General features: G+C 61.4%; 1 protein-coding gene across 1 annotated transcript; it reads left to right on the forward strand.

Moving 5' to 3' along the window:
• The first annotated feature begins 788 nt into the window (after positions 1 to 788).
• CARD14 (caspase recruitment domain family member 14) lies at positions 789 to 22476 on the forward strand. Its single transcript, XM_045525780.1, has 20 exons — positions 789 to 1066; positions 2328 to 2465; positions 3739 to 4064; positions 7166 to 7333; positions 8111 to 8230; positions 8768 to 8893; positions 9406 to 9555; positions 10543 to 10659; positions 12340 to 12482; positions 12672 to 12766; positions 14212 to 14275; positions 14502 to 14700; positions 16438 to 16564; positions 16808 to 17048; positions 17897 to 17960; positions 18464 to 18578; positions 19407 to 19577; positions 20354 to 20475; positions 21107 to 21222; positions 21652 to 22476. Exons 1-20 carry the CDS (start codon positions 856 to 858, stop codon positions 21857 to 21859), a joined length of 3021 nt encoding a protein of 1006 aa, XP_045381736.1. The 5' UTR covers positions 789 to 855; the 3' UTR covers positions 21860 to 22476.
• The last annotated feature ends 158 nt before the right edge of the window (positions 22477 to 22634 follow it).

Genomic DNA, 22634 nt, shown 5'->3' on the forward strand with positions numbered 1-22634 from the left:
AGAAAAAAAGGAGAGGGAATGTGTGGCCACGTTGGCTTCTGACCAGAAAGCAGGGCCCACGAGTCACCTGTGTGCTGAAAAACGGCAGGTGTCCTCACACCAAGTGCAAGCGAGCAGTGTGCTTCCCACGCAAGCACCGGTCCGAGGCACATCGGCCAGCCCTGTTTCCCACCTGCCTCCACCGAGCCCTCCACGTGGGCCGTGGGCCTGCCTCCGACTGCAGGGTCGGCGGCCCGAGCGTCCAACCCTCAGGTTTGTTCTAGGGGCAGTTTCTCAACCTTTTCTCATCATCACCTCCCAAGTAGCCTTTTTAGAAATCTTTTTCCTAATTGCCCTCCCACGAAATATTAGTATCACTTATACCGTGTATCTGTTTATGTGTGTCTGTGCTTTATACATAGAATAAGAATTTTCGCCCCCCGGGAAAGGGCCTAGCACCCCTGTTGAGAATGCAGGTTCGAGACCCCTGCGAGAGCTGGGCTGGGTTTTCATGTCACTCTCACCGGTGAATCGATTCCCTGCACCAGGAGCAGCTTCCTGTGTTTTAAAGGCAAACCCAGTCTGCCCAAACCAGATGCGGCCCATTTCCTCTGGCTCTGCTCAGGGAGAACTGATCTGGCATTGACCCTAAGGATGGCTGTTCCCCGACCCCGACCCCACCGGCCACAGGACACCAGGGCCGGGCTGGGAAGTGGGTGCAGGTTTGGGGCATTCGTCACGCGGACGGAGTCGGTCGTTCCTTCTCTCCCAGCAACATGGGGAGGGCGTGTGCATGGAAAGTCCTCACCGGCCCCAGAAGCCGTCTCATTGATCCCACCCCATTGCCACCCCGTCCAGGGTCCCCCCAGTGCTGTCATGGCGGAACTCTGCCGCAGGGACTCCACGCTGACAGCCCTGGACGAGGAGACGCTGTGGGAGATGATGGAGAGCCACCGCTACAGGATCGTGCGGAGCGTGTGCCCCAGCCGCCTCACGCCCTACCTGCGCCAGGCGCGCGTGCTGGGCCAGCTGGACGAGGAGGAGGTGCTGCACAGCGCCCAGCTCACCAACAGCGCCATGAGAGTGGGTGAGCAACGCCGCCTGGCCCCGGCTCCCGCCGGGCTCTGCCCTCCTGGCCGGCTCGACACACGCTCACACTGCAAAGGCCCCGCGCGAGGGTAGGGAGCAGGGATGTCAAGGAGCAGCGCCACGGGGGCTGGAGTTCCGGACACTGGGGACCCTGCATAAGTCCCCAGGGCAGCCCCAACACGTTACCATGACTGGGGGCTTAAAACAAGGGAAATGTGTTCCCTCGCAGTTCTGGGGGCCGGAAGTTGGAAACCCAGGTGTCAGCAGGGCCGAGCTCCCTCCAAGGCTCTAGGGGAGGGTCCTTCCTGCTCTTCCAGCTCCAGGGGACCCAGGTGCTCCTTGGCTTGGGCAGTGTCACTCCCACCTCTGCCTCTCTCTTCAGCCGGGTCTCCTCTGTGTCTTGTGTCCCTTGTGCGAGCCCTGGTCATTGCACTTAGGGTGCACCCGATGTTCACGATGATCTTACCTCTTATCTCAAGAGCTTCAACTTAATGACATCTGCACAGACCCTTTCCCCAAAGACAGGGACAGGTTCGGGGTGGACTTATCTTTTGGGGGGCCCATGATTAAACCACTACAGATGCCTTTGGAATCAGTTCTGATGGTTTGACTAGCTGTGTTTATTCATTCAAAATGGGGGTGCTAATGGCTTTACCATAGAAGGTTGTTAGCAGAGTTAAATGAGTTACTGTTTACAACACACCCATGGCAAAGTCTGGGCCCAGACAGCAGGCAGTGAGTGTTGGCTGTTAACATTACGTCTGTGCATATTGGTCTTACAAGCCTCAAATGCAGGAGAGATTAATCCAAGCTGCTAATTCCAGCTGAGGGTGATGGGGTCTGGACCCTGGGATTGGCAGGCCCCCTGGATGCACCCCCGGGCCCTGGGGCGCTGCTGTTGGCTCCTTTCCTCCACCAACACTTCATCCACACACAGCTCGGGGAGCCCTGCAGTGGGACTGTACCCTGCCCCGTCCCCCAGCTTGCCTGGGAGGTGCTCGCGAGCAGGGCTCCTCTTCCTCATCCCGCATCCCCAGCTCCTGGCAGAGCACGGGGCTCCGGTCCCAGGCTTGCCTTTCTCAGGTCTGGGTGAGGCCACGCGAGTTAAGGGAACCTGCACGAGCAGAGAGGGCTCATCCCACCCCGCAGATCCCAGAAACAGCTTTCGCCTCCTGATCCCGAGGCATGGGAGGGTGTCCCACCCCCAGCACTTGTGGGGAAGCCGGCTTGGTAGCTAGAAGACGGTTCTCTGTCCCCAGGACACCTGCTCGATCTGCTGAAGACCCGAGGGAAGAACGGGGCCATCGCCTTCCTGGAGAGCCTGAAGTTCCACAACCCTGACGTCTACACCCTGGTCACCGGGCTGCAGCCCGACCTGGACTTCAGCAACTTTGGCGGTGAGAGCTCCGCCTTTGACCGGGGGGTCGGCAGGAGCTTCCTGGGAGCTTAGGGCTCCCGGTAAGCCTGGGTGGGATGTTCTCTCTCCAAGCTGAGGTCCCTGTCCCTGTGCCCCAGCACTCTTGAGCAGACCCCCTCATGTGTGGGGGCTGGGTGGGACCAGGAGTCCCTGGGCCTTGGGCTCTAAAGGTCTGTCCCTAATACCCGGCTCCAAGAGGAGACCCCTGGGGGCAGGATCTGCATTCAGGAGGCAGAGAGGAAGCCAGTCTCCCCTGGCACAGCTCCTGGCATCGCCCTTCCCTTGCCGGGCAGCCCAGCACCAGCTCTCAGGAGGGGACGAGGGGCCCCTGTCGGAGGGTGAAAGGAAGCGGAGCCTTCCGCACCTTTGTGCCCCGTCTAAGCACAGGCTCACTCCTGCTTGGTGGAAGATAAGGCCATTGTCATTAACTGAGTCACTTTGGGCTTTCCTGGAGGGGCTGTTGAAAGATTTAGGTGCTCAAAGCAGAAGGACTCACGTAACTCAAAACTGGGTAATAAACCTTTCTGTCTGTCTGGCCGAACAGTACATGTTTATGTTATCTAGAGTTCTATTAGGCAGAGTCACATTTGTCAATGTATTTTTCTTGGGGTGACATTAAAATGAGTTTGCCTTGAGCGCATCTCAGCTGATGAGGAGGGTCGCTGGGTCTGAACAGCGGGGTCTCACGGGGAAGGCCAGAGTGGGTAATCCCCGTGCCAAAGTTGTGAGTCACGCTGTTGTTTAAGCAAAATACCATGGCTGGTTGAGGTCCGGAAGTGTTTAGGGGGCAACAGGTCAGGTCTGGGGGCCTGCTGGGGAGCCTGGGCGAGGGGCACGAAGTCCCTAAGGGGAAGGACACAGGGCGGGGCTATGCCTCAGCCCCCCTGTCCCCTGCCCACCTGTCCCCCGTCCCCCTGCCCCCTACCCACCTGCCCCCTGCCCACCTGCTCCCCTGCCCCCCTGCCCACCGGCCCACCTGCCTCCCTGCCCCTGCCCACCTCTTCCCTACCCACCTGCCCCCTGCCCACCTGCTCCCCTGCCCACCCGCCCACCTCTTCCCTAGCCACCTGCCCCCTGCCCACCTGCCCCAATGCCCACCTGCCCCCTGCCCACCTGCCCCCTGCCCCTGCCCACCTGCCTCCCCTGCCCCAATGCCCCCCTGCCCCCTGCCCACCTGCCCCAATGCCCACCTGCCCCCCTGCCCACCTGCCCCCCTGCCGCCTGCCCACCTGCCCCCCTGCCCCCTGCCACAGGCCTCATGGAGACGTCCAAGCTGACCGAGTGCCTGGCGGGGGCCATCGGCAGCCTGCAGGAGGAGCTGAGCCAGGAGAAGGGGCAGAAGGAGGCACTGCTGCGGCGGTGCCAGCTGCTGCAGGAGCGTCTGGGCCTGGCCGAGACCCGCGCCGAGGGCCTGCGCCAGCTGGAGGCCGACCACAGCCGCATGAAGGGCGAGGTCAGCGCCCACTTCCACGAGGTGCTGAGGCTGAAGGACGAGATGCTCAGCCTCTCGCTGCGCTACAGCAATGCGCTGCAGGAGAAGGAGCTGGCCACCACGCGCTGCCGCGGCCTGCAGGAGGAGGTAGGCGGCACCTCCCCTCGGGCCCTGGTGCCCCGGGGCCTTTGCACTCGCTGGTCCGTCTGCTGGGACACCCTTCCCTCCTCCTTGTCCAGCACCTCCCTGCCCCAGAGCCCTGGCCAAGGCCGCTCCGGAAGCTGGCCCCTGTGTAGGCCACACGGCAGCGAGGCGCGCCTGGCCCGTAACCACCCCTGGCCTGGCCGTGAACTGCTCACCCGCCAACGCCTGGGGCGGGCCTGGCGGTGCTGGGCTCCGTGTCGGCAGTCCCGCCTGCGGCCACTGCTGCCCCCTGCAATGACGTGGGACAGTCGGTCTCTGGCATCTTCCTTTGTCCCCCTCAGCGGGTCCTGGGGTCATGTGGGGAGGACTAGTTGTATCAGGCTCGGCTCCGACACCTGACAGTGTCTTTTACTCATTCTTCAGTTGGGGATAATGTATTTATCGATTCATAAGCAGTCTTTAAATATTGAGGATGTTCATTCCTTGTCATTTTATTTGTTGTTTGCTTCTAATCATGACATTTGTTGTTTGTTTGCTTTTGATTTTTGAATTTTAAGGTTTTATTTAGAAAAAATTTCAAATTTTTAAAAAACACCCAAAAATGGTACAAAGAATATCCATAGACCCTTTATCATTTGCACTTTTTCCTCCCTGCCTTTCCCTGTCTCTCTCCACACACCCCCCACACCACACACTGTACACACCACGTACTATATACCACACACTGTACACGCCACACACACGCACACATACACAAACATCTTTTCCTGAACCAGCTGAGTTACACACTTCATGGCCCTGTAGCCCTAAACATTTCATTGCGTATTTCGTAAGAATCGGGTGTCCTCTTGTGTGGCCACAGCACAGTTACCAGTGTAGTGGACTGACCAGGGCACGGTACTTCTGTCTGATCTGCGGTTTGAGTTCAGGTCTTGTCAGTTGACCCCATAACATCCTTTGTAGCGTTTCCCCAGCCCAGGGTCTGCTCGGGGTCGGGGGTTGCATTCAGCGGTTCTGTCTCTTTAGCCTCCTGCAGTCTGCAACATCCCCACAGCCTTTCTCTGTTACGACATGGATGTTTTTGATAACAGACCCCCCCCATGTGGGTGCATTTCGTGTTTCCCCACGAGTGGGCGCAGGTTGTGCCTGTTTGGCCGGGACCCTGCACGGGGAGCTGACCCCGCCAGGGCATCCCCTCTGGGCCTGCGAGGTCCTGCTGCCTGCCTCGGGGGACATCGCTGTCCTCCACTGGTCAAGGGCTGCAGAATCGCTGCTTCTTTTCCCCCTGCAACTGAGAAGCAGGCTGGGGGAGGTGCTTTGGGACTCGCAGGCCCCCCAGTCCTCGGCGACGGTCCCCGGACGCAGCTGTGGTCATTCTTGCTGGAACCGGCCTTGATCCTGTGGGCTGTGAACAACGACTGTGCCCTGGGCCGTCTGCTGGCAGAAGCGGCCTCCCCCCCGCACCCCACTGATGCGTCTGCTGGTGCCACAGGCCTGTGGGTTCCTGTTCTCTAGGGCTCTGTGACCCATTACTGTCCTTAATGATTTTGGTGCCCAAACTGTCCCAGATGTGGCCAGCGGGAGCCCTTTGACTGCTCCGTGTCCTGTGACGTGCCCCCTCGCTGCGGAGCACTGACTTGCTCTCTGCATCACGAGCCGTTCCGGCTCTGGGGTCAGCTGCTCCGCTGGGGCCCTGGTTTCTTCCAGAGAGCAAGGTCTGGGCACCTGGCGGCTCCTGGGTGTCTTTGCTTCTCGGCCCCTTTAGGGGACAAGGTTGGGTAACATGTGCACACACGTGTATATAAATATATGTACACATATGGTGTGTATAAGTACATGCATGCACACACACACACACATACATGTGCACATTCTGGAAACCGTAAGTCCATACCCTGCCTCTAATTCCACCCCGGGCCCCCTGGCTCTCTCTTGCCTGCCCGCGTCCCATGCGCTGTGCTTCCTCCCCTGCCCCCAGTGTCATCATACACTCTCTCACCTGCTCAACCCTGCAGTGCGTCTCAAATAGCTTCGAATCCCGTTGGCTGCACCATGCGGTAAACAAGCTCACAGACGCGCGTTCGGGGTTTGTGAGCCACCTCCCGCCACCAGCAGCTGTGATCCTGAGCTGCCGCGGCCCCTCTCTCTCCTCACTCCCTCACGTCTGCACTGTGGTTGCGGGATTCGTTTGAGACATCATCAGGCTCGTTGGCGTCAGTTCACTTTCAGTCTCAGGTTTCCCCCTCTCTCCCAGGTCTTGACAATTTAATTTTCTTTTCGAACATGCAGACTATGACACACCCAACCCAGCGGGCCAATAGCAGAAGCTCCGTCCTCGCTTACTGAGAAGGAGCTCACTGGGCGTGGGAGGGAAGCTTCTTCCTTCTCGGCCCGACCACAGCCAGGAGTGAGTGCCACGGGCCACCTGACGCCCAGACTTCCCGGGCTGGCCTATGGGGGACATCTCCTCTCCCCGGGGCCACCACGCCCAGGGCAGGGAGAGGCCGGGCCCATTGGTGCCTGGCCCCCTGCCCAGAGGAAGGAGGCTGGCAGGACCTGGCGGGGCAGTTCCCAGAGGGCCAGGACCCCAGACTGAGACCCCGGGTGGAGGCTGCGCGCCGAATGCAAGTGCACACGGGGCTTTGCCGTCTGAGCATCCGGGTCCCACGTCCCCAGGCATCTCCACCCCTACCTGACTCCACTTTCCTCCTCCTTACTTCTTACTGATTTTCAGGAACCCAAATTCCCTTTATCAGATGTATTTAGCAGAACATGGAGGCGCAGGGCAGCTGGCAGTTCCTCCTTGGCTGTGGTGACTATGGGTTTAACCAGAGCTGGAGGAGCAGGTTGCCGGGGCCCGGGGACCCCGGCCGGGCAGCCTAACTGCCGTCCTCTTCCAGAAAAGAGCCAAATGCCTTTCTCCTCCTGTGAGGCGCTGGGGCTGTTCGCTGGGTGAAACCCTCTAAGAGACTTTGAAATCTCGGGGCAGGAGACGCGTTGAGTCTGGAGAGCCCCGGTGGAGAGGAGGGTGGAGAAACCCACGGGCTCCTGGTCTGGAGCAGAAGCTGGTGGCATCGTGTGTCCTCCGCCCTTCTCCCCGGCAGCTGTACCTGGTGAAGCAGGAGCTGCAGCGCGTGAACATGGTTTCGTCCTGTGAGCTGGAGTTCCAAGAGCGGTCCCGGAAGATGGCCAGTGACCTGGCGCCTGGGGACGAGGAACTGACCCGCCTGAAGGAGGAGAATGAGAAGCTCCGCTCGCTCACCTTCAGCCTGGTAGGTTCCCTCCCCGGGCGCTTGGCAGAGACCAAGGAGGCGACGTAGTGACCCATTTCTGCCACTTTCTCGCTACCTCCCTCCCCCGTCCCCAGCCCCCCGGACATTGGCAGAATGAACAGCTGCTGGGTGTGCACTAGAGTGTCCTGCTGGGCTGGCTTCCTGCTGACATCTTGTTTGGGGTGGACTGGGCTAGTCACTAAGGATTAAGTCATATGGGGTTGGCTTTAAGGATCAGGGAAAAGAAACCTTTCTGCCTATGAAACTCCTGCCCTGCTGCCCTTCCGGGTGTCGGAGGAACTCTTGGGAGCAGAGGCACGAGCGACGTCGAAGCCCTGGAATGGCGCAAACGCTTTGCTTGTCCTGTTCGGTACCTGTCCCTACATAAATACCCACTCACTGGGATATTCCACCGACAACCACTCGTGGCACAGGGCACCTCCCGGCTCGCAGCCTGCTGGGTTCCGGGGAAGTGGGCCTGGGAGGGGTGACCGGCGGTTTCTCCCCCTGTCGGAGACGCTGCTCGCAGAGCTGTCGGAGGAGAAGCCGGAAATGGCTGAGAGGAGGGACTGTCATCCTACGAGGTTTTCAGCTTCCCTGACTTTCCGTCTCCTTGACCACGTACTGATATAACGAGAACTGAGTGCCTCTTTTCCCATTTACGGTCGCTGGCTTTTCCGTGCCGCGTTTCCCGCCTGATGAGCAGTGATGAGGACTCTGCTTCCCCGGGGGGCTCTGGGCAGGCCAGCGCCCCGAGCGGACCTCTCTTCGCCGCAGGCGGAGAAGGACATCCTGGAGCAGCACCTGGACGAGGCGCTGGAGAGCAGGCAGGAGCTGGTGGAGCGCATCCACTCGCTGCGGGAGCGCGCCGTGGCCGCGGAGAGGCAGCGCAAGCAGGTGGCCCGGCCGCCCCTTCTTCCTCCAGACCCTCTGGGGTTGTCTCGGGGGCAGGGGCTGCACGCGTGGGGAAGGCACATTCTGTAATCCACAGCAAGCTTGGACAATTTTGCTTGACTAATTTGTTGATCCGCGAGGCTGTCCCTTGGTCAGAGCTACCCTGAGCAGCAGCTCATGGTGCAGACGAGAGACCATGGTCAGGCAACAGGTGACCGTGGTGACAGCCAGGGATTCAGTCCGGGAGAGAATGGGGAAAAGGAGATGGGAGAGAACAGGGGAGGTGTTTCTGCATTTGGGGATGTAGAATAAACCAAACGCAACCATGCATGCAGCACTCTGCGCGTTTGATGACTGGATTCAAGTATGATCAGCGTAGCCATTCTCTGGATGTGCTTGAAACCTTGCACTCAAGACAGGAGCCTGATTTCACCCTACTTAACCCTAGAACTGCCTCCCTCCGCCCCTCGCTCCCCCACACCCTGCAGCCCGGACCCTCCGAGCTGCCACCTTCTGAGGCCGTGTCTCCCCTCTGCGCAGTACTGGGAGGAGAAGGAGCAGACCATGCTGCAGTTCCAGAAGACCAAGGTGGACTGCCAGCTCTACAAGGACAAGATGAACGCTCTGCAGGGCCAAGTGTCCGAGCTGCAGAAGGAGCGTGACCAGGTAGCCCGGGAGGCCGGCCGAGGGGCTGGGGAGAGGGGATGCCAGCCCTCGCCAAATCACAGTTGGGAAGCCCCCGCCCCACTGCCCTGCCGCCCCACACTGGCCTGTCTGGGTGTGGCCGAGGGCTGGGCTGGTTCAGGGGACTGTGTCACGGCTCGCCATGGTCTCTGGTCTGGACTGTGAGCTGGATGACAGCTCGGCCCAGGTTTCAGGGCCTCATTCCAGGGTCCACACCAGGCTTCTTAGCTCCCTTACCCCTGCCATCGACGGACACAGGCTCCGTCATCCGCCCTGCTTTTATTCCTGGCACAAGATGCTGAGAAAGTTTGTGCCCCAAATACTGGGTTTTACTAAAACTGCACACACGGACATGAACTGAGATGAGCCGTGAGTTTGTACATGTCTGCTCAGTGGTGTCGGATGAACTCAGACAGGAAACGGGGCGCTCCCTTTCTCCAGCCGAGCCTCCCCCGCCGCATTGGGGGCGTGCTTAGCCCTGTCTCGGCCCACAGGCCTACTCTGCCAGGGACAGCGCCCAGAGGGAGATCTCCCAGAACCTGGGCGAGAAGGACTCCCTCCGCAGGAAGGTGTTCGAGCTGACGGCCCGGGTCTACGAGCTGCGCACACAGCTGTGCCAGCTGCAGGCCCAGCCTCCAGGCGGGGTGAGTGTCTCCTGCTAACCCGGGGGGTCGGGGGGATGGGGGGGCACAGGGGAAGGCCGGGCAGCAGGAGCCAGCGGTGCCCAGGCTGGGCCACACACTCCCTGCGGAGATATCTGGACTTAACTCGGCCTGGCTGGGCGGCCGGCACACCGCGGGGGGCTCCCATGAGCGGAGGTGTCGGGAAACCTTGAAGATGTACAAGTTGGCAAGTTGAGTCTACTTCTGTGTCTTTAATGACAGTATCACCCGTGTCCTAGACGAGGGAGCTTAGCAGAAGGTTCTGGAACTGGTCAAGTGTGGCGATCAGTGTGGAACTAACTCTGGAGATGATGCATTCCTGAAATGTTTGAAAGTCACATGTCCTGAGCTGAATGATGGACACACAGGGAAGGGAGGGAGTTGTGTTCCCAAAGCCAAAATTATCAGGAAACCTCTAAATATGGGCGGGCCCAGCCCCCCCTGGGTGGGAGGCCCAGTCGGACCCTCCCCGCCCCACGCAGGGTCCATCCAGCCCTTCCCCCACAAGCAGCTGCCCAGAGCAACTATGTGCAAACGCATGTGGACATGTAGGAAAACCCTGGCGGGGAGGGACAGGCCCCAAAATGAGCTAACTGTGGTCATTCTTGAGTGTGGGGCGATGGCGAATTTTGTTTTCTTCTCTAATTGGTTCTGTTTTCCCCTGCGATTTTCTACATGGTATGTACGTGTGTGTGTGTGTGTGCGTGTGCATGTGTGTGTGTAATATATGTGATTTTTAGAATCAGTGCATAACAGCACATTCTCTGAAAGAGCGCCAGGTGTCAAGCTGGGTTCTCCCGTCTGCTTGGCCGACAGCTCCTGGAATGGGGTCCCAGGCTGGGAGGGCAGGGTCTTTATCATCTTACCTGGAGGGTGGGGACAGGTGGTGGTGAGGTGGCAGAAAGCCCACGGGCATCGGGGGAACCTTTCCTGAGCTAACAGCCTGTCTGGCCCGTCCGTCTTTGGCAGCCCCAGCAGGAAGCTGGCACCAGGGAGCCCTGTCCACGGGTGAAGCAGCGGCTGGTGCGGATGTGTGCCATCTGCCCACGGGACGATGGCGACGGCAGCCTCCTCAGCTCCACAGAGGTAGGGCCGCTCCTCCCGCCAGGCCCTGCACGCGGGTCAGACCGGGTGCATCCTGTCCAGACCAAATCCAGTCTCTTTCCACCTTATCCCCGTGGGTGAGAGGTTGATGCAACTCTGAGAGTTTCAAACAGCAGAAATGACACTGTCACAGTTCTGGAGGCCCGAAGTCCACACTCAAGGTGCTGGCAGGGCCAGGTTCCTTCTGAAGACTCTCGGGGACCCTTCCTGGCCTCTTCCGGCTCCGGTGGCTTTGGTGATGCTTGGCGCTCCTGGGCTGGCGGCTGCCATGGTTGCCTCTGCCTTCACTCGATGTTCTCCCCGGTGTCTCTGTCCAGTGTCTCCGTCCAGTGTCCTCCTCTTAGAAGGACACCAGGCATAGGGTTGTAGCACCCACCTTAATCCCATCTGCCTTTATCTCACCTTCATGACGTCTGCAAAGATCCTATTTCCAAATAAGCCAGGTTCACAGGTTTGGGGTGGTCATGAGTTCTCGGGAGACACAGTTCAACCTGGCACAGACGTTCCCAGGGTGCTGGACCTGCTGTCCAGGGCAGGCCTGGGCGTTCCCTTCCTGGGTTATCCTGCAGCGGCCGTCACCATCCTGCACCCCTCCGAGCAGCAGGCTCCGCTCACCTGCTCCCGGCCTCAGGGAATCCGGGGAAGCCGGGCTCTTCCCCCAGAGCACTGAGCACGAACCGGCAGGGACAATGTCACATTTGGTGCCAGTGCCAGGGCTCCATAGGCCAGAGCCGGCCACACCCCAAACTGAACCGGGTCACACTTCGGCCCTGTTTGAAGCCCTTCAGTGTCCCGTGGCCCCCAGGACAAGTCCAGCCCAGTCTCCCTGTGGCGGTGTTGGGGAGGGACCTCGGGTGCACGGAACTGGCACCCACAGCTCTCCTTACAGTGCACACAGCTCCCCGTTAACATGCCTCGCGGGCGCAGGGCCGGAACCTCCCTGCCCGCGGCCTGCTGTCCCCACCCACACCCCTCCCCAGGGCTTTGTAACCCGGCCACTCCAGGGGAGCCCTGAGCCTGCTTCCCCGCTCTCTCTCTGCCTGGCTGATCCGCTCTCTGGCTCGCTCTGTCCGGGCCGCCCCGGGCCTGCCTCCGCCTGGCTCCTCCAGGAAGCCCGCTCTGGCCTCCCTGCCTGCCCGTCACCCACACCCTGGCGGAGACTCCTGCACCCTAGCCATCTGTTTCTTGTTGGTGCCCCAGCCCGAGGATGGCGCCTTGCTCAGGTGCACGCCCCATCCTCAAAGGGCCCGGCACGTAGTAGGTGCTCAGGGAGCACTTGCCAAGAGAAGGGCCTAATTCCGGCCTGCACCGCACAACCGGTGGCCCCGGCGCTGCGCCCTGCGTCCCGCACATCACGCCGGTCGGAACACTCCGAATGCAGCCCCCCTCCCCTCCGGTCACAGCCCCTCTGGGCCTCGGGTGCTCTCTGTGTGGGGTGGGCAGCAGTGCCCCCCCTCGCAGGTTTACCATGAGATCCACGCCACGGGGTGTGAAGAGCAGCTGACAGCCTGGCTCACGGCAGGGGCTGAGTGGACGTGGCCACAGTGGGCACCCTCCCTCCCACTCCAGCCGTGGCTCACTCTCTTGCACAGTGGGACTGCAGGGAGGGCCGCAGGGCTGTCCCCACCCACGCCCCACTGACCTCCACCGCCCTCCCCCCAGTCCCAGCTGTGGTCAGACCTGAGCGCCACGTCCAGCCGGGAGCTGGGGGACAGCTTCCGCTCCAGCAGCCCGGTGCCCCCCAGCCAGCAGTCCCTGTACAAGCGGGCGGCCGAGGACTTCCGGGAAGACTCCTGGTCTCTAAGGTAGGGCGGGCACAGCATCAGGGTCCTTCCTGGCAGCTCACTGGGGACACTAACCCAGACCTTGGGCCATCTGGGCATTGGACATGGCAACTCCTGCCCCCAGGCCCCTGAGCTGGGCCAGTGCTGGGGGGGCGGGACTTGGACGGAGCAGGGGTGCAGTTTGAGCAGGCTGCCCCTTGTGCTCTGCAGCAGCTGCCCAGAGATCCTGGAGGTGGACCCGGGAGCCCCCCCAGGAGCCAAGGGGGGCGACGAAGACCTGGAGTATGAGATCCTGGACAGGGCAGGTGAGACCCCCAGCCCCTCTCCACAGTAGCCGCCTCACCTGCCGGCACAGCAGGAAGCACTGACATGGCCCCAGCATCTCGCCAGGGGAGGGTGGATAGAAGCGAACTGGACCCCTGCCCTGGGCCTTGACCTTGGCCCCTGGGGACATCCAGGCAGCTCAAGCCAAAGCCCAGCTGCACTGTTACTGGTGTCTTTTTGTTCAGAGCCGAGGGCTCGTATCTGCATCCACATCCAGCCCCGCCTGTGGGTGCTTAGGCTTCCCGGTGGGATCAGGGGCGGCAGGCTTAGGTGCTCAGCTGCACCGACACTGTGCCGGGTGATGTCCGCCTGCCGGGGCCCCTCCTCCTGGGTGCTGGCCCTGATTCCCCCCTGTCCTGTGGCTTCCCCTCACTTTGTGATCACACGGCCCTCACTGCCTCCCCCGTCCTCGGCCCCCTTACCTTTTCCTCCCCGCACACCTGGCTCCCTGCCCAGGGCCTGCACACAGTAGGTGCTCAGCTCCCGGTCTGGAACTCACTCCACCACCACCAGGGGGCGCGAGTACCCCACGCCGTCCGCACGGCGTCGCTTTTGTGCTTTCTGTGGGTCCCGGGACCCTCGTGGACGCATTCTCGCTTTTACTTACAGCAGTGGTAAACTGAGAGGTCCACCGAGGCACGTCCAAATTGGATGTGAGACCATCAACAGGAAGGGCTTATTCCTCTGTTTCTCTTCTGATAAGATTCTACATCGTGGCCCAGTTTTGCACACTTTTAATGGAATTGACCTCAAATACACCTGGAGTGTGTAATTAATTTCTTTTAGCTTGAACGTAACCACGAATGGATTTGGGCCCGTGAGCGGGTGTGGGCCACCCGTAGCAGCAACTGTCAGGTCCCCGCTGGCGCCGGTGCCCGAGCGCAGCTCACGGGTGGAAGCACAGCCAAGGTCTGTGGGGAGCTGCTCTGAAAACGCGAGAGTTTGGGGGGCCCTGGGGAGCCTCTAGTCCCAGGAGCGCCAGCTCAGAGACCTGCCACCGCCCTCCGGGCCGCAGGGGGCAGCCGCTGGCCGGTACTGGCGCTGTGGCCGCTGGGAAACTCGAGCCCAGGCTCACACCAGATTTGATTTTCAAGTGAAACCAGAAATCCAGATTATAGGCGAAATCTCCCTGTCTTTTAAAATGCCGGCAACTCAATATCACACCACGACACGTGGGGGTCCGTCCCTCCCCGTTGCAGCTCCTCACCAGTCACTCTGATTTTAGGAAGACGACGTCAGAGTCCGAGGCATCACGGGAGGGGAGGAGGAGGAGAAAGTTCAGCCTCAGCAAAGGGGGCAGAATGGCCAGGAGCCGTCTGAGGCGGGGGAGTGGGGACTGAGGTGGCAGGGGTTGGCGGGAGCCTGGTCAGCAGCAGTGACCTGAGGTCTGGCCGCACGGGGCCTGCAGCTCTCCCCTTCCTCTCAGACCTTCCCCCGCCGGAATGCAGCCTGCAGCCGTTCTCCTCCGGAAGCCTCGACGACTCCGCAAGGTGAGGGGCGACTGGGGACCCTCCGAGGCTGACTGGGGAACCAGGCCAGGAGGGGGCTGGGCAGAGTGTGACTGTGTTGGGAGGTGACAGCCTTTCCAAGGGGAGGGCGCCACAGAGCAGGGAAGAGGATTCTAGAACACTGGGGCCAGGGGGAGGCGCTGGGGAGATGGCCTTGCTGCTGTCCTGCTCCGGGCAGCTCAAGAGCTCGGTGTGTCCCGGGCTGCAGCTGCAGCGGTGTCCCCATGCGGCGGAGGCCGGCACGCAGGATCCCGAGCCAGGTCACGGTGCTGGCGTTCCAGGGCGACCGGCTGCTGGAGCAGATAAGTGTCATCGGCGGGAACCACACGGGCATCTTCATTCACCGGGTCACCCCGGGCTCCGCGGCAGACGAGATGGCCTTGCGCCCCGGCACCCAGATTGTGATGGTGAGAGAGCGAGGCCCTCCTTGGGGTCGGCAGAGGGCGGCGGGTGACTCGGGCAGCCTTCAGACCCCAGAGACTGACGCAGAGCTGCTCTGGGCCTCGCCCATGCTCTTCCCGCTCATTTACGGAAGGCGCCACGTCAGGGGGACCCGGCCACCTGCCCAGGCCCTGCCGTCTGCAGCCCCGGAGCTTGGAAGCTGGCAGGGTGGCGGGGCAGAGGACACACCCTCCGGGAGGGTGGACAAGGCCCCTGACAGGGCTGTCTCGTGTGGGGGCCTTTGTTTCTTTACTGTGATCATCTTATTGTCATTTTGGGGGGCTGTGCGGTAAAATACACACATGATATAAAATTCACTATTCTAATCCTTAGGGGCATTTTCTAAAACTTTTTTTTTGTTGTAAAATGCACAAAACTGCTGAGAAGACCAATGTCCGTGAGCGTACACCCTGACTAATTATTACTAAGCAAATATGTGGGCAGGGGTGACTTTGATGTGGCCTAAAAGCAGGATTATTAATGTTAAACTTCATGCTTTTTAACAACGCTGCTGGGCAGGGCGGGGCCTGCAGTCCCAGCTCCTCAGCAGCGCAGGTGGGAGGACGCTTGAGCCGGGGAGTTTGAGGCTGCCATGTGCCGTGGTGGCACCTGTGAAATCCTCCGCACTCCAGCCTGGGCAGCACGGCAAGACCTCATCTCTAGGAACAGAAAGAGAAAAGAAACCACAGTGCTTTCCTAATACAAAGAAAAAACCCAAGAAATGTGCAGGACACGCTTCACCCTAAATTAGAGGCTCGCCCGTTGCCCCGGGAGGGACTAGGGATGGGGGTGGCATTGGGGGAGGGCAGAGGATGGTGAGGGAGGGTGCGGCTGAGCCCTTGGGTGGGAGCGCCTGGTGAGCCCCTCCGGCGTCCCTCTCGGAGCAGGCTGTTCACGCGGGAGTTCTCCCAGGGCTTGAACCATTGGCAGGCTGAGCTCTGAATATAAGTGTCTCACATATTCTCCGCTCCAAACGGCCCCCAAAGCCCCTCATTACGTTTCTAGCCAACCTCTCAAAGTTCCCCGTTACCAACTCCCGTGGCGGCCAAAGCAACAGATTCTTTATGCCGCTTGGGAGACAGTATCGATCTCCCAATTCCATTCTAATGGCCTTCTAGTATGTCTTATCTTGTGTCTCATTGTGAAAATGTCTCCTGTCCTAAGTTTAGAACCACACAGGGAGGGACCACGTGCACAGCAGAAGCCTTGAGGGAAGGGCTGGGGTGGGGGGGTGCCAGGGCTCCCAGTGGGTGGAGACCAGGGGTGCTGCCAGGCACCCTCCAGGGCTCAGGACAGCCCCCGCAACACAGAACAACCTGGCCCCAGATGTTAATAATCCGAAGGCTGAGAAATCCTGAGCTAGAATGCTCTAGAATGTTCTAGAATGGAGATCCTTTTTTTTTTTTTCAAGAGAGGAAACTGCCTATCAAAAGCAATGCCGTCCTCAGCAGTGGCAGAGCTGGGGAAGGGCTGGGGGAAGGGCTGGGGGATGGCTCTCGGTCTGGGGGTGTGGGTGGCACGCGTCCCCTGAAGCTGGAGGCTGTGCGCTGCCGTGTAGACGACGGCTGTGAGGGTGGCCAAGGCGTGCGGGTGGCTGGGGAGGGTCAGCGGGTCCCGTAGGTGCCCTGCACCCTCCCCCAGCACCGCCAGCACCCCTGCATCCAGAGCCCTGGTTGAGCGGCTGACCCTCGACCCACCCTCAGGTTGACTACGAGGCCACGGAGCCCCTGTTCAAGGCCGTCCTGGAGGACACCACCCTGGAGCAGGCCACCGGGATTCTCAGGAGGGTGGACGGCTTCTGCTGCCTGTCCGTGAAGGTCAACATGGAGGGTACAGACACGCCCCATCTCCATCACCCCGGGTCCCCCCGCTGCGCCTCAGCCAGGCTGCACCCCAAGTCCCCGGGGCCCCCAAGGCAGCTGGAAACCTGCCACCCACTGACTCCAGCACCAGGGTGGCCTCTGAGATGGGGCAGAGTCCTTCTTTCTCGCCCATGTTCATGCTCTAGAACCTTCCTCTGTGTGCTCCCAGCCCCGGCTCATCTGGTGCTGGTGTCCCTTGTCCCTTTATCAGGTTACAAGAGGCTGGTCCAGGACCTGGAGGCCAAAGTGGTGACTTCAGGGGACTCGTTCTACATCCGGGTCAACCTGGCCATGGAGGGGCGGGCGGAGGGAGAGCTGCAGGTGCATTGCAACGACGTCCTGCACGTCACCGACACCATGTTCCGGGGCGGCAGCTGCTGGCACGCCCACCGCGTGAGCCCCTACACCATGAAGGACACCACCGTGCACGGCACCGTCCCCAACTACTCAAGGTGAGCAGCGGCCCTGCCTTGGCATGTCCCCAGAGAGGCCCACGGGGTGGCACCACCTGGCCTGGCGTAGCATGGAGGGCCCCCTTCTGCCCAGGAGGAAGCAGTGGCCTTCCGGAGGATTCCTTCCCCGACAGAGAGCCCACTGCCCGGGAACAGAGGGTGGGGGTGACGAGGTGCCCCAGGAGGGTTCCCCAGGATCACTGCTGAGGACGGTTTCCTGGCGAGCGGTGCTGGTCTCTGGAACACGGGTGGCCTCAGCTCACTGCAGCACACGCTAGGCCAGGGCTTCTCGGTCTTGGTGCTACTGACACCCGGGGCCGAATCGTCCTTTGCGGTGGGGGCTGTCCTGGGCGCTGTGGAATCCCCGGCCACAGGTGCCAGGAGCACTCCCAGCCCCCAGCTGTGACAGCCAAAACTGTGTCCGTACATCACCAAGTGTCCCTTGGGGTTGGGGCCAATCATGCCGGTTTGCCCAGGACTCTCGGTTTTGGCACTGAAAGCCCCTATCCAGGGAAGCCCCTGAGTGCTGGGCAAACTGGGACACTTGGCCACCCTCCCTAGGGAGCAGCAGTGCCCCCTCCCCGTTGAAAACCATTGTTCTTGGCCAACCTACGGGGACCTCTGAGGTTCACGTGCACAGACCCATGGTGCACGGAAGGTTCCAGTGCAACGCAAGAGTGGCCTCCACCCCAGCTGCTTGTTAGTGTCCCCTGGGCCCCACCCCGGGGCAACGGACCCAGCATCTCCCGGGTGGGCTGAGGCTTTGGAGTCTGTTTAGGGCCCTGGGGGCTGGCGGCCCTGGCGGGAGGCAGCCCGGGCAGCTGGGTCAGGCCCTCCCGTCCATGCAGGGCTCAGCAGCGGCTCATTGCGCTCATCCAAGACGTGACCCAGCAGTGCGCCGCCACCCGCAAGGTGAGCCCGCCTGGGGTGGGCTGGGAGAGGAGCGGGGGCTGGCGGGGAGTGGCGTGTGGAGAGAGTGGGCTGCTGATCCCAGGGGGCTGGCCTGCCCAACTCCCCCAGGGCCCCTGCTCCTCTCTGACCCATGCCCAGGCCACCTGCTGCCACTCATCTCCCCAAATTCTCATCCCTCTGGGTTGGGCCCCCTTGTGTTCTCCAGAGGCAGGTTGCTGAGCACCGCCTGTCCCCGAGCAACCTGCTGGGACAGGTCTCCCCTGGATTGTGGCAGGGCAAGGCTCGGGGGGACCGCTGCCCCCCACTGTAGAACCCTGCTGGGGGGCTGTCTGCATGAGGACCCTCTGAGGCCTCCCACCCCTGGCACGGGCCTGGGCACCCTGGCTGCTCGAGGGCACAGTCTGATGGTCCAGGGACCACACTGGATTTGCTTATGGGCCAGGCACCAGGCCCCAGACCCCGTGTTGATGGCTTCAACTCTTCCTTGCCCCTCCTGTCCCCAGCAGTCTTCTGGGGGGGCACAGAAGTTGGTCCGCATCGTCAGCATGGACAAGGCCCAGGCCAGCCCTCTGCATTCATCCTTCGACAGGGGCCAGTTGGCCCCCAGCAGGGTGGAAGGTGAGGCTGGGTGGGCGGGCACAGGGGCTGGCTGACTCCATGCGTGTGGGCGAGGGGCTGCTGGTTGGTCAGCTTAGTAGGGGGTGCCACTCATTTCAGCCAGGATCTGTTTTTTAAGAACCATGATTGGTGTCTCTGTGTCCTTCCGGAGAGCATTTGAGCTACACATCTTTAACATCTTATAAACCGAGGCTCCCACTTCTGTAATCTGCCCAAAAAGTAGTCCAGAAGCCACTGGTACAATTGTGTTGACAGCAGTGTTTTTGGAATAGTAAAATCTTGAAAACTACCGAAATGCCCAACATTATACAAACCAGTGGATGCCGGGACGGCCACTGAGTGACAGCGTGTGTGTGAGGTCACGGTAGGGGTGGGAACGGCCACCCCACCCCCGTCAGGTAGCACTGCACCGTGAGGACCAGCAAGAGGTGGACGCAGAGTGAGTGAATCATTCTCAGTTTGTCGTCTTCTTGGAAAGTTTTCGGTGTGTACAAGGTGGCTATGGACAATGGCCCAGGACAGAGGGACGGCTGGGACCTGTGCCCCGGGGGACAGGCTGAGGAGGAGGGTGGAGGAAGGAAGAAACCCTGGCTTCCTGCCTCCTGCCTGGGGACTGAATTGCAGCCTGCGAAGCTGTCTCACCCGCAGGTGCAAAGGAACCGCTCGCCAGCGGCTGTGGGACACAGTTAATGGTGTCACACCCCGGCGAGTGCAGTGGCTCAGCCTAGGTGCTGGGCCTGCAGCAGGGAGCAGGGCAGGGCGGCCCTCCCGGAGGCGGGTGGGGCCTGAGCGGGCAGCTCACAGCACCTGCCCTCCTCCTCCCCACAGACGCCGCCGTGTGCTTCTGGGCCGAGAGCTACGTCATGCTGGCGCCCTACAGCCTGGTGCAGCCCCACAGGCCCGCGCGGCCCCGGCCGGTGCTCTTCGTGCCCAGGGTGGTTGGGAGGATGCTGAGCGAGAAGCTGAGCCTCCTCCAAGGGTTCAAGAAGTGCCCGGCAGGTACGCCCCCAGGGGTCCAGGCTCGGCAGAGCCGCGGGAGCAGCGGGGAGGTTGCTGTAGGAATCTCTGAGGAATCACATCACAAATCACCACAGATGGGAGGGTCAAAATAGCAGGATCCTGCTCTCAGTGCTGGAGGGCAGAAGTCTGCCACCAAGGTGCCGGCCCCAGGGGAGGACATTCAGGAAGAAAGAAAAGCTGGGTGGGGTCTTCAGCAGGTTTATTTAGAGCAAGGCTCTCCATGCCGGCACTGTGACAGACCCGGGGCTGGGTCACTCTGTTGTAGGGGCTGTCCTGAGCACTGCAGGGTGTTGAGTGTCCTGGCCTCAACCCACTAGATGTCACAGCACCCCCAGGTTGTGACAACTGGAAATGGCTCAGATGTTGCCAAGTATCCCCTGGAGGGCAAAACTGCCCCGGGGTGAAAAACAGTGACTTAAGGGGTCACCAGGTTTCTAGGTGTAAGACATCGGACATGCAAGTGTGGAGCTTGGGGAAGTGGGGGGGTTTGTTTACACACATCCATCCGTCCTCCCCCCTCCCCCATCCACACCCTGATACTGACCGAGCGCCTGCCACGTCCGGATGGTTCCACGTGGATGTGCAGGGCACAGACCCCTCCAAGTGGGAAGAGCAGGGTCGGGGTTATAAAGCGGACGCCTTGGAAGAGCTTCTCCCAGAGCTGGGGGGCTCATGGGGTGGGGTGCTCAGCAGGGAGCCCTCTCTGGAACCCCATGCAACTGGGTGTGTGACCCCCCATCTCATGTCACCTCCAGAGTACTTGAGCCAAGAGGAGTATGACGCCTGGAGCCAGAGAGGGGACATTGTCCAGGAGGGGGAGGTGTCCCGTGGCCACTGCTGGGTGACCCGCCACGCCATAGAGTCCCTCATGGAAAAGGTGAAGCGTGGGGCCTGGGGCTGCTCTGGGGGTGGGAGGATTCAGGGACACCCCTGTACGCAGGAGGGTGACAGGGAAGAACTGACCCGAGGCCTGAGGGACCTGGGCTCTACATTCGGGCCTAGACACCCAGCCCGGTGCTCAGCGGGGTCCACACCTTGCCTGGGCCAGTCGGAAGGATCCACTGATCCTGGGCGAGTCTTCAGACTCCTTAAGCCGCAGCTTCCTCACGCGGCAGACGTTGCACAGGTGTTTGGCCGTGAGCGAATGAAACGCAGATGCCCACACGCTGCCCGTCGGGAGCCGCCCACTGGGCACGGAGAGCTTCGCACCCACTCGGGCCAGGCCAGCCCCGCCGGCCCCCCACAGAGGTCGAGGGGGCTCCGTGCAAAGGCTGCCTCAGTGCAGCAGCGGCCAGTTTCTAGATTTTCCAGGTGAAAGGCTGAAAATTCCTAGGACCGCGCAGCCAGCACCCCCACGTAGGAAGCGGCAAACGCTCCTCCCCACCTCCTCTAAGTCCCAGTCCCGCCTGCCCGTCCTCTCCGCCCACCTCGGGGACACTCCGGCCCGGGTGAGGCTCCTTTCGCTTCCTCCGAGGCCCCTGGTCCTGACTCAGTTCTCCCCTCCCAAGAACACCCACGCCCTCCTGGATGTCCGGCTGGACAGCGTCCGCGCCCTGCAGAGGATGGAGATCTTCCCCATCGTCATCCACGTCTCTGTCAACGAGAAGGCGGCAAAGAAACTCAGGTAGGTGCAGGCTGGGCCGGGCAGGGGTCCGACAGGCCTGAGCTCATGGCATGGGTCTCTGAGCTCCCAGCAGGCTTCTGGGAACCGGGAGTGCAGACAGGGCAGTTTCCAAACACTGTCCAGCTGCCCTCGCCCCGGGGGGGACCTGCACCCTGCGTCAGCCCCACTGAGGCTGTGCACCCACTGGGGCTTGTGCAGTTGACGCGATCCAACCCGTGTTGGGCGAGGACTAAAACTGTTGGAAACTGTCATTTGGTCTGTGGCAGGGGACAGATCCCTTTACCCTCCGAGCACAGAGGTTGCATTCCAGACAGCCTGCCCCCACCTGTGGAATGTCACTTGGGGCCCAGGCCCTGGCTGCTCTACAAGGTGGGGGCACTTGGGCAGGTTCTGTGTCCCCTGAGCCTGCCCCATCTCCGGCCCGCGCAGGAAGGGCCTGCAGCGGCTGGGCGCCGCGGAGGAGCAGCTCCTGGAGGCGGCCCGGCAGGAGGAGGCAGAGCTGGACAGAGCGCCCTGTCTGTGCAGCAGCCTGGCCCCCGATGGCTGGAGCGACCTGGACAGCCTGCTGGGCTGCGTGCGCCTGGCCATCGCGGACGAGCAGAAGAAGGTGGTGTGGGCAGAGCACAGCCCCCCCTGACACCCCCGTGTCCCCTCCTGGGGCTCTGGGGACCTTCGCGTACCTGTTAATGCAGTCTTGTTCTTTGAGCTCAGGGCCTCTGGGGCACAGCCATGGGGTGCCCAGCACATGAGGCCAGCTCCCCCCTCTCTGGCCAGGGTCTGGCCTTGAACCCTCACCGTGTGAGGCTGTAAACAGTGGGGCCACTTGTATGTGCTCACCTTGCTGTGGAAACCATCTCCACCCTTCCCCAGCGCTGGGCATGGTCTGAGCCGGAGACCCCGAGAACGTTGCTACAATGGGAGGGGTCTTCCCACACCATCCCCAGAACTGGAGGCCCCAGAACGCTCCAGAAAACGTCCTGTCTGCAGACTGCCCAGTCTGAACTCAGGGAGGCTGCACTTGCACATTTCAGCGTGTGCAAGAGCTCGTTCCAAACCCACTGAGGCGGCAGGGCGGGAGCCTGTTGCCCCGCAAGGTCGCTGCTGCCCTGCCCAGAGCAGAGGCACAAACCCCGTGTGCCGTATCCCCCACTCGCACTTCTCGGCTTCTGACGCCTAGAGACGCCTCCGTAACTCCGGTTCAGAGATTCCAGCGTGTTTACCTGTAAATAAAGCTTCCGGGTGATGGAAACAGTACTTTCAGTGGGTCTGTGCCTGGTGGCCTCCGCGTCCAGCCCTGGGGTCCTGGGGGTGTCCTGGAGAAGCCTGGTGCAGACCCCTCTGGACAGGCCCAGGACTCTTCCTGAGCCCAAGAGCTGCCTTCCCCCGACCTGGCATCGTGCCCCAGCCCCTTC

Source organism: Lemur catta, chromosome 15 (genome assembly GCF_020740605.2).
Source record: "Lemur catta isolate mLemCat1 chromosome 15, mLemCat1.pri, whole genome shotgun sequence".
Classification (NCBI taxonomy): Eukaryota; Metazoa; Chordata; class Mammalia; order Primates; family Lemuridae; genus Lemur; species Lemur catta.